Source organism: Muntiacus reevesi, chromosome 15, assembly GCF_963930625.1.
Source record: "Muntiacus reevesi chromosome 15, mMunRee1.1, whole genome shotgun sequence".
NCBI lineage: Eukaryota > Metazoa > Chordata > Mammalia > Artiodactyla > Cervidae > Muntiacus > Muntiacus reevesi.
In genome coordinates this window covers 30047019-30059111 of record NC_089263.1, presented here as the reverse complement: position 1 = coordinate 30059111, position 12093 = coordinate 30047019, and the positions used below count along the sequence as shown (strand labels likewise).

At 34.7% G+C, this 12093-nt stretch overlaps 1 protein-coding gene across 2 annotated transcripts in view; it reads left to right on the top strand.

Annotated features, from left to right (window-relative positions):
- The window catches only part of SCAPER (S-phase cyclin A associated protein in the ER), a 398005-nt gene that overhangs the window by 85299 nt on the left and 300613 nt on the right, over positions 1-12093 (top strand). For both annotated transcript variants that reach the window (XM_065906683.1, XM_065906682.1), the window contains exons 7-8: positions 777-893; positions 4684-4844. In XM_065906683.1, the coding sequence (XP_065762755.1) occupies positions 777-893; positions 4684-4844 (278 nt within the window). The remainder of the gene's footprint in view (positions 1-776; positions 894-4683; positions 4845-12093) is intronic.

Below are 12093 nucleotides of genomic sequence, written 5' to 3'. Positions count from 1 at the left end.
TTCATTCATCATCTCAGGCATCAAAATTTATTTCCCATGTGATTTGGCAATAAAATATCAAAAGCTTTAGATTTTATTTGGATAAACATCTATATGAATTTTCTTGTTTTCTAGTAATTAGCATCATTTTTTAATGAGAGAAGAAATTCACAGTCACTAAATTGAATAAAGAGTAAGAGACTAGGAGATTTGGAGAGTTATGAAGTTCTGATTGAGGGCATGGGTAGAGAAGATATTGCTTGGGGAAATTTTTTTCAAGTAGAGATGATGCATCCTATCAACTGATTGGTGTGGGGCCAGTGAAGAAGGAGGAATAGTTAGCTTTTCTAGCAAAGAACAGTGAAATGTTTATGATGTTGCTCTTGTGGGTGAGGTAGAGGATGAATGTGTAGTCTTCAGTTTAACCCTCAGCACTGTCTTTCTGTTTTGATCTCTGCTCTACACTCTTAGCTCTCCAACAACACTGGATACAAGTAGCCAAAATTAGTACCATTACCTTTTTAATGTGTTTATAGCTGGGTGTATGGAAGCTTTTAAAATATAAGTAGTTTATGTCATGTCTTTGTAACCCCATAACCTGCTGTAGTGAATGGAAAATCCTGGACCTTACATCATCTGGAATTATTTACTGGTAATATGGCAAATAGCTTTCTGATAGACAGTGTGATCTGCTTATGTTTTCATGCACTTAACAACAAAGAGAAAAGATTAGATTACCCTACCACCACTGCCGCCGCCTCTTTTCTCTTTTAATCTTGTGTGTCTTGAATTGGCAGACCAACTTCGTTGGCATGGGAAGTAAAGAAGATGTCCCCAGGACGTCATGTGATTCCAAGTCCGTCAACAGATAGAATAAATGTAACATCAAGTGCTCGAAGAAGCTTAAATTTTGGGTGAGATGAACTCAAAAAAGGCTACTAAGGCTTGCATTATAGTAAATAAATTTTTTGTGGATAATATGCTTGTATTATAAAACTTGCATTTCTCTATAAATATTTCCTTGTACATGTTTTTGTTTATGCTTGATAAAAAGTTAAAATTCAGGAGAGTAAAGTTTTAACTTTTAGGAAGTATTTTATGTTCAAACATAGGATCCCAAAGTTAAAACTCAGAAACATATTTCATGCTAAATGATTAGTAGCATGAACTGTCAATTTTATAACAGATGACCTAAATATATCATAAACTGTGTTATATATCATATGGACAGTAATATATCTTTATACATTATAATCTTATCAACAGTTTTATAATTGCTATTTTATGCAGTTGTCTTTTATATCACACAAGAGTTATAGGAAGAAATAAGTTTGTGTTGTCTTTTGTATTTACCTACATAGTTATTTACTTTTGGTGGTTCTCTTTATCTCTTCATGTGGATTCAGGTTACTGTCTAGTGGCCTATCATTCAGCTGGAGCTGTCTTTAATATATCTTATTAGGCAGGTCTGCTGGTAGCAGTTTTTCTCAGGTTTTGTTTATCTGAGAATATCTTAATTTATCTTTCAGTTTTTTGAAGGATAATTTTGCTCTACATAGAATTATTGATTGAGAGTTTTTCTGTTTTAGCACTTTGACTATGTCCTCTCACTGCCTTCTGGCTTCCATGGCTTCTGATGAGGGATAAGGTGTTCTTCTTTCATGAGATACCTCAGTTCTCTCGGTGCTCTCAAGGTTCTCTTTTTGTCTTTGGTTTTCAGTAGTTTGATTATGATGTATTTAGGTGTGGAGTTTGTAGAGCTTTTTTAGATTTGAGGATAAATGTTTTTCATCAAATTAAGTTTTGACAAGTTTTTTTCCATTATTTCTACAGATACTCTTTCTGTCCGTTTTTCTCTCTCCTCTCTTCTGGAAATCCCACTCATACTGGGATTGTGTTACTTATGATGGTGTTCCACAGTTTTTGAGACTCTGTTCAAATTTCTGCATTCATTTTTCTTTCTGTTTTTTGGGTTAGATAGTCTCAATTTACCTCTTTTTAAATTTGCTAATTCTTTATTTTGCAAGCTTAATTCTGCTGTTGAGCCCCTCTGGTTAATTTTTCATTTTCATTATTGTACTTTTCAACTCCAAAACACCTATGTAATTCTTTTAAAGTATTTATTTGTTTATTTATTTGACTGCGACAGGTCTTAGTTGCAGCACGTGGGATCTTCAGTCTTCACTGTGGCATGTAGGATCTTTAGTTGTGGTGTTTGGAGTCTACTTCCTTGACCAGGGATCGAACCTGAGCCCCGTGAATTGGGAGCACAGAATCTTAGCCACTAGATCACCAGGAAAGTCTCTGATTATTTTTCATATTTGATTTAATTTTTATTGATATCCTGTATTTGGTGAAACATTTTTCTCACACTTTATTTTTAGACATGGTTGTGTTTGTTCTTAAATATTCTTTGAACATATGTATAATAGCTCATTTAAAGTCTTTGTCTAGTAAGTCCAGTGTTCAGGCTTCCTTCAGGACTTGTTTTGGTTGCTTTTCTGTTGTGTGTCTGTGAGTAGGCTGTACTTTCCTGTTTCTTTGCGTGTCTTACGGCTTTTGTTAAACATTGGACATTTGAACAGTATAGTGTGATAGCTCTGGAGAGCAGGTTGCTGCACTCGCCAGGTTTGTGTCACGGTTAGTCTGCTACTGTTTGTTTCGTGACTTTCTTGAATTAGTCTTCTGGAGTCTGTGTTCTTTGTTGTTATAGTCACTAAGTCTCTACTTCATTATCTTAGTTGTCAGCTAATGATTTGACAGAGATTTCCTTAAATGCCTTGAACCAATAAATCTCCTAGCTCTTTTCTAGTTTTATGTGTGATCACCATGTCTTCAGTGCTCTGGAGTTTACAATTCTAACTTTGCTCTCAATTCCTGCTTCCCCAGAGCCTCAAGGGCAGTCAGAGGTGAGAGATTAGAGCTGTTCCAGACTTTTCCTTAGTTTGCACACAACCCAGAGCATGTGTGTGGTCTTTTTGATTTCCAGGAATGTATTAGAGCTTTTCAAAGTCCCCCATGGACTTCTCATTCTCCATCTTTGCCTTTTAAGTTACCCCTGTTTGCCCAAAATGCTGTTGATACCTCTGGCACCTATGACGTTGTTCGTGGAAGTTATCACTGTTGTTTTCCTTAAGTTTCCATAGCAAAATTAGCTTTTAAAGATAAATATCTGTTTGGAGTCTAGTTCTTCAGAGTGAGTCTTAACATTTGTAGTGTGAGGGTCAGTAAGTAGTTTGCTTGGTCATTTATCTTTGTTCTGTTAAAACTTATCTTTTCTTCTTGGCTTCTCATTGCTCCTGTCTCCATGTCCACGGTCAGTTTCATCTCCTGTTATTGCTGGACCTTGCATATATGTATATTATTATTAGATTTTCAGTGTGTTAAAATTTTTAATGTTTATTTTTTGTTCTTACACTATGACCTTCTTTAAGGCAAGATGTTTGTCATATTTTCTGTGTCCCAAGCATCTAGCTTTGTACTCAGCCCTTAGTAAGAGCTCATTAAGTGTTATTCAGTAGAATCAATTTTTTGCTTTAAATGAGATTATTAGATAATATTGCCCTAGGTGAAGGTTGATGGACTTTGGAGCCTTATAATAATTGAACTTTAGTGGAGTTGGGGAAAGATATATAAGCAAATAAAAGCAAATGTTTGTATATTCCAACACCATTTTAAGAGAAATTCCCCTATAATGCATTCCATTGGTCTGTAGTGCAGAGAGTCTTGTATGGTGCATGGTTTATTTTAACACTGAAAGTCTTTAATGCATGCATAATAAAGTTCTCATGTTGATCTTCATGTGTTGTATCATTGAATTAATTGACACCTTTTATTATCATCATAAAATGATAATAAAGTATGCTGAAAAACTGTGGCTTATAGGCGGACTTTAGTATATATACTCACTTCTCTTCTTACTGGTTGAGTTAATTACTTTAGACTCTGCAGTTAGTTACCAAACTTGTTTATTTAAGTTGTCTGTATTTTAACTCATGACTTAAATATTAAGTAAACCACTAAAATATGAGTATAGAATGAGTCATTGTTTCTGTGAAAACTAAGGTGAGTTTTTGGGAAGCTTTGATAAAGTGAATGGTTAAAGTTTTGCTGTCAAATGAGGAGTGGATAGGACAACTATAAAAGCTTGGAGAGGTTATTAAAGTTGAGAAGAATTATGTACTTAGATTATTTAATAGTTGTCACTAAATTATCACTCCATTTCAAAAAACCCAAAATTGAACATTGTCAATGAGGCATCATACTTGAGGTTCATGTAAGAAATAATACACGTGAAAAACCCTGTTTTAATAGTGCCTGTGTTGATATATGGTCAAATTAATGGACATTTATATTATTAATAGATAAGAGTTTTAAATGAAAATAAAAAGTTAAGGGTATATGTGCAGGTATATGTGCATATTTTTTTAAGATTCTCCCTTTCACTGAGATTTTCTTTTAAACTGAACTAGTGACAGCTTTTAGATTATGTTTGTTCCCATACTATATGTTATGCTGGACTAATGAAGTATTAGTCCAGGATATTTATGAATACATTTGCCTTCAGTTGCTATGATAGTATGTTATCCTGTATGTGTGAATATACATTCACACATATAATTCATTTAAAATTTAGATATATTAAGTATATATTTAAAATTTTAACATATATTTATTTATTAAATTCAGTCATTTTCTCCATAGGGGTTCATCTGGCGCAGTGGCTGCTCCGCGCCTGGCTCCCACAGGTGTCAGCTGGGCTGACAAGGTGAAGGCTCATCATACAGGCTCTGCTGCTTCTTCAGATGTAGCACCTGCCCAGTCTTGCCCACCAGCGGCAGTGCAAAAGCCTTCCCGCAGAAATGGCAAGTGGTTCTGAATCAACCTTTTTATGCAGCAGACAAGTGGATTTATTTATTTTATTTGAAATTGGTCATAGTAGCATTGTATATTTATCTGGGTGCATCATTTCTGTGATGTTAGGTTACTTTAGTTACAATCATAAAATAATCTTAAAAAACTATATGAAAACTTAGGAAGATCATTCTAGTCTCAATTTTGAGAATGATGTCTTTTGTCAATTCATTTATTAAGATCCTTTATAACTCTTTTGACTTAAAGTAGAAAAGAAATACAGTAGTTCATCCTCTAGTTAAAAATATCATGCCAATACTTCATTAATATTTAAATACTATTTAAATGCATTTCATTAATATTTTAAATACTGAAATAATATCCTGTTTATCTTTACTCAAGTATCTTGTTTTCCATACCATCAGAATAAATAAAGGTCAAAAATAAATAGAAGGGCCATTATCTAAAGATCCACCTTTATTTATTCCATAGAGGTTTTCTACATAAATTCAGGGTGGATTTTTTTTTTAATTTTCAGCTACATTAGGTCTTCATTGCTGTGCCAGTATCCTCTAGTTGTGGCCAGTTGGGGGATCTACTCTTCATTGCGGTGTGCAGGCTTCTCATTGAGGTGACTTCTCTTGTTGCAGAGCACAGGCGCTAGGGTGCACGGGCTTCAGTAGTTGTGACCCATGTGCTCAGTAGTTGTGGCACGTGGGCTTAGTTGCTCCACAGCATGTGGAATCTTTCTGGACCAGGGATTGAACTGGTGGCCCCTGCATTGCAAGGTGGATTCTTAACCACTGGACCAGCAGGGAAGCACTGGGGTAGATTTTTTTATATATATACATTTTTAGAGACTTGGATTTTAGAGTGATAGTAAGAAATAATGAATTTATATTATGAGTTAGAGACAACTTGAGAATACTGCTTTCTTTTCTCTTTGATGAAAAATCTGTTTGGAGCTTTTTGGTTGGTAAATGTTTTATTGGATATAACAAACGTAATGCAATAGCTTCATTACTGATATTGTGTTGTTTTTTCCATTTTGGTCTCAGTAAGATGTATTGGCTTGTTTCAAACATATGCCTTACTTTTATAGAATATATTGCCTGTGCTTTCTCTATTGAGAAAGTAGAAAATTGAGACTCGGCAAGAGTTCTTTCTTAGGAAAAGGTAGGAAAATGTATAATCATAAAGCTTAGTGTCTGTATCTTGAAAGGGTCTGAGAGAGATGTATTAAAAAATCAAAACCACAAGGAATTATATTGGATTGGCCAAAAAGTTCATTTGGATTTTTCTGTAAGATGTTACAGATGTATCATAGTTTTGTTTAAAGCTGTATTAATGAGTGTGACTCATTTGGTTGAAGTGAAATGATTGATCTTAATTATGGCTAGACTGAAAAATAATATTGTTAATGTACCAGGGAATTTTGTTTTTGACCACTTACTAGTTTTCCATTTCGGGGTTTTGATGCACTGTTGTGCACTGTGAGCAAGCTCTGGGAGTTGGTGATGGACAGGGAAGCCTGGTGGTGCTGCAGTTCATGGGGTCACAAAGAGTTGGACACGACTGAGCAACTGAACTGTGCACTGAATTATGGTGTATAACTTAAGTTTAATTTATAACTGCAGTAGCTATAATACTCAAGTTTTTAATAATATGCTATAAAGTTGGTTTTTGTTAAAGATGACAAAGTGAGCACAAACAGTTATCTTACTCTGTCCCCAAACTCAACTGAAATTATATGGAAGGACTTAAAGAAAAAGAGACAGGAGAAGAGATGATATGAGCAAAATTTGGAAAGTTGGAAAGTAGAAAGACCAGTGGTGACATTTGAGTAAGCTCGCTGAATTTTCAGCTCTGAGAGTGGGCAAAACTGTCAACGTCAGGCAATCCAATTTGTTCCATATAACTTCCAAAAGATCAAAAATTGGTGTGAGCCAGTATCTTTGGACGTGAGAGTATAGATAGGGATTACAAGTTAAGAAGAATCTTGAGTCTTCCTCAATTCTTCATTACTCTGAATAGTAGGAGGAGAGTAGATGTATCTTACTCACCCCACAAAATATTGGGGGTTCATTCTCTTGAGAAGGTACAGAAGATAGTATTTGACCCAAGGGATACCATCTACATTGAAAGATGGGAGTATTGTATTGAAAATAAAGAAGTTAAGTGAAAGACTATTCATAATGTTAAGACGCCTCAATCTTTCTTCCTCTTCATACCCTCTCCTCCTACTGAACTGTGAGGTTTCCAGATCAGAAGAACCCATACCTGAGTAACTCATCCAGGTCTGGTATGCTGCTGCTGCTGCTAAGTCGCTTCAGTTGTGTCCGACTCTGTGTGACCCTATAGACGGCAGCCCACCAAGGTCCTCCATCCCTGGGATTATCCAGGCAAAAATACTCGAGTGGGTTGCCATTTCCTTCTCCAATGCATGATAGTGAAAAGTGAAAGTGAAGTCACTCAGTCATGTCCAACTCTTCATGACTCCATGGACTGCAGCCTACCAGGCTCTTCTGTCCATGGGATTTTCCAGGCAAGAGTACTGGAGTGGGGTGCCATTGCCTTCTCCGCAGATCTGGTATAGATCATGAGATACTGGTCTTTGAGGCTGATTCTGTAATTGGATGAATGTCTGGTAGTTTTGGAAGACTTTGGCAATTTGAAGCTAGGTTGTGAATTGTGTGATTGTTGCGAAAATGGGTCTGGACAATTTCTCTCATCCATGTGCATGCATACCATTCCCACTGTCAAGTAGTAGAGTCTGTTTTTCTCCCCGTAAGTCTTTGGTTGGTCCTGTGACTTGATATGAATGTACGTAGAGTGACATTTAGTAAATTCCCAGCGTACTTGGTAAAGAGTCCTTGCAGCGTCAGTTTTCTTGTTAGAAGTCAACTGCCCTGTAAAGAAGCCCAAGATAGTCTGCTGAATAATGAGAGACCATATGAAGAGAAAGTGGCCAGGGGAAGAAATATCTCAAGTCAGTAACTAGTGTCAAAACTGTAGGAATGTGGTGAGGTTATCATGCACTCTCTGATTTCAGTTGAATAACCCTAGCTGACACCATATGGAGATGAGAAGAGTACCCTCTATACCTCCCCCACAAAAACTGAGCACTCTTCAGGTTCCTGACTCAAAGACTTTCATGGAAATAAGGTGATTAATATTTTCAGATGTTAAATTTTAGTTTTCTTATATAAAAATAGTTAATGAAACTATCCCCTATTTGAATAATAATGGGTTATAGAAAGATAAAGGAAAAAGTCATGAAATAATTAAAGGAACTTTTGTTTAACCTGAAGATAATAAGTTTTTAACCATAAGGGCCGTTCATTAAATGTCCAGTATAATGGATGAAAGTAGAGTGACATCAAAATTTGTTGGGAAATTTATGAGTAATACAGGTGATGAGAGGCTCTAAAAATAGAAAAGAATCAGTTTATATACAAATGACCAAGAATCAGAATTGATTCTGAATCAATTAAAAAAAATCAACTTTTGCGGAATTACCAGAAGCCACAAGAAAATCGAACAATGTCTTCAAAATTCTGGAGAAAGGTAATCTCAAAGCTAAAATCCTATGTCCAGCCAAATTATCCATTAGATGTGAGAGTCAATTAAAGACATTTCAAACATGCAAGGTCTTAACATTTTTTTTTTTTTAACTTCATCAACACTGTCACTACTACAGACAAGAGGCAAAGGTAATAATTTTGTGGTGGTGATCCCAGGATGTTTGCATTGTGCATGTCTAGGGAGCAACCAATCCAGATTTTTTTATGGTCACAGTGCTCTGTAAGAGAGGAATCCAAAAAGATAAGTGAAATTCTTAAAGCAGCTAATGTGGTTGCACATGTTAGAAGAGATTTAAAATTTTAAGAGACTTGGTATTGAATTAATTCTAAGTCAGTAGAAAATACTGAGGTTAAATCATGAAGAGATTCCAAAGTTTTATCACTTTATAGAATAAAAAGGAATATAAAGAAAATAAAGAATATAAAGAAAATTAAAAAAAAAAAAAGAAATAGAATGCAGAGAAGAGCATAAGAGGCACACACGTAAATGGAGTCTGTGAAGGGATGGAGTGAATGGTGCAAAAGCAACATTTGAGGAGGTAATAATCACTGAAGATTTTCCCAAACTGCAAAAGACATAAAAGTCTTATATTTCAAGAAATGCTGTAAACCTCTAAGTAGGAAAAATACAAAATAAATCTCATCTAGATGCAATATACTAAAAATACTAAAAAAAAATACTAGAAAATCTTTGCAAATAATCAGTTTAAAAAAAAGACTTTTCACACGAGCAACAGTAAACTCATGGCAGATAAAAGCCAGATGAGAGTAGAATGAGATCTTTAAGGTGCTGAAAGAAAATAACTGGCAAGATAGAATTCTACATCCAGCAAAAATTACCTTCAAAATGAAGGTGACATAAAGGTAATTCTAGATAAATAAAAAATTAGAGAATTTGTAATTAGCAGACTTACACTAAAAGAAATGCTGCAGAGTTCCTCAGGTGGCACGTAAATGATCCGAGATAGAAACCCAAAAATACGTGAAGGAATGAAGAACACTGGAAGGAGTAGACGTGTAGATAACATTAAATGTGTATTGACTGTATGGAACAATGTCTTGTGGAGCTTGACATGTATGTAGAATGAAAATTCATGGCAATAATTCAAAAGATAAGAGCAGAAAAATGGAGTTTATATTATCTAGGTTCTAGCATTTGCTGCTGCTGCTGCTGCTGCTAAGTCGCTTCAGTCGTGTCTGACTCTGTGCGACCCCATAGACGGCAGCCCACGAGGCTCCGCCGTCCCTGGGATTCTCCAGGCAAGAGTACTGGAGTGGGTTGCCATTTCCTTCTCCAATGCATGAAAGTGAACTAGCATTATCTAGGAAGTTACAAAATAATTTGTATTAGATATAAGTCAGGGATGCGTTATAAACTCAAGAAGGCAAAAAAGAAGAATAAAAGAATGTTCAACTAATAATCCTTTTGATTAATCCAAAAGAAAACCAGAGAAGAGGAAAAAAGAAACACAAAACAGATAAGACAAATAAAAAACAAACTGTAGTGTATTAGAAGTAAATGCAATTCTGTCAGCCCCTACATTAAATATAAATGGTCTAAATACTAAATTTTAAAAACAAAAATTATAAAGCCATATTAAAAAAATAAACCTGTATTCTACTTACAAGAGATGTACCTTCCATATGAAGACATGGAGAAGTCAAAAGAAAAAGACAGGGAAAGATGAAAGATATTCTATACATACCCTTTTCAAATCAAAACTAGTATTTTTAGAATAACCAGACAAAATGGAGTAGATAGGAAGCATTTTAAAGAGAGATTTTTTTTTTTAAGTACTAAAGGGTCACCTCATCAGAAAGATAAAGTAATTCTGAATTGCTTTAGACATAAACATATATAAACATATCTTTAAGACATATAAAGCAAAACCAGGCAGGAGTGAAAGGAAAAATTGAAAAAAGTCTATATTTATACTGGAAGATTTTAACATAACTATCTCAACTGATAGTATATATAGATAAAGATCAGTAAATATAAAAATATCCAAACAACTTGATTAGTTAACTTTATGTAATTGATACATCTGACAAATAATGCTTTCTCTTTAACTTTTTATTGATATGTATTTTAATTATTGCACTAATCCTCTGTTCTATGTCTAATTCATATTTTCTTGAATATATTAATAACAGCTATTTAGAAATTTTGTGTCTGAGAAGTAAAATGTCAGAACTATCCATGGATTTGTTACTTTGAAAAACATTTTTGGGGAGTTTTTGGGTTTTTGTTGTTCATTTATTATTCAGTTATTTTATTAGTATGCAGCTATATTTAATTGAATGTTTAACACTGTGTATTAAAAGTTACAGGGGCTTTTTCTAAAAATGTATTTTTTTTTATGGCAATAAGAGAACAAACAGAGCACCTTAATCCTGTCAGGGTTGCCTTGAGGTTTTATTAAAGTTGATATGTTTTAGTTTTTTCTTGTTCCTTTTGGGGTCTTAACTGAAAACCTGGGGTGTTTGCCAAGACCACTTCATTCCTGAATTCCAGCTTTTGTTTCCTCAGCACCGTACAGTTGCTACAATATCTGCTTAGCTCGTTAGCAACCCAGCTGCTGTTGTCTTCTGATTTCTTGGAGTCTTGCCTTGTATATGCAAAGCTTAGCAGTTGTCAGACTTCTTAAGGGAAGATTAAATGCAGATTTTTTTTGGCTTACTCTTCTTCAGTTCCCAGGTCTCCATGATTATTTTTCCTTGACGTCCCAGTTGCTTTAGATTCAATGAACTCCAGTATCTGTCTGAGCTAGATAGGACTGGTGGTTTCTGCAAGGAGTCACTTTGCCTGCACTGTGAATTCCAGCAGTCTTCAGGGAAAATTCTAGGGTGAATGTGGATCTCATATTGTTGCCTCTTTTCTCAGAAATTGTAATTCCTCAAATCTTGCCTATATTGGTTGCTTTCCGGTACCTTTAAGCAGTTCATTTATATATTTTGTCTAGCTCTTGTAGTTGTGTTTGACAGGAAGATTAATTTTAATACAGGCTACTTACTTTCTTATGGCTGTAACTGTAAATTGAAATACATATTCAAGCACACATGGAACATTTACCAAAATTGACACATGCTGAGCCATTAAACGTTTCAACAGCTGTTGGATGATTGAACTCATTCTGTCTGAACATGGTGGAATGAAGTTAGAAATTAATTATAAAAAGATAGCCATGCAATTCTCAAATTTTTATAACTTTGGAATATATTTCTGAAAAGTCCACAAGTCAGGGAAGAAGTCATGATGAAGTTAGAAAGAAAAATGAACATTTAAAAATCTTTGGGTCTGGTTAAAGCTATGCTTTGAGGAAAATTTCTAGCCTCAATTATACCAGCTAGAAAGGAGGAAAACCTATAATCCACATTTTGTCCATCTCAAGAAATTAGAAAAGAACAAGTTAGACCCAAGGAGCATGGAAGGAAAAGGTTTATAGGTGAGAACACAGAGAAATTAATAAAGCCAAAGTGTAGTTATTCAAATAGACTAATAAAATTAACAGATTTCTAGTAATAGCAAGAAAAAGAGGAGACAAGGCCTAATACCAGGAATGAAACAAGGGCATTGTTAGAGATCCCACAAATACTAAAATTATGACCAATATTATACACCAAACTTAGAAACTTAGAAGAAATTGATAAATAACTTGAAAAATATAACAAAAAT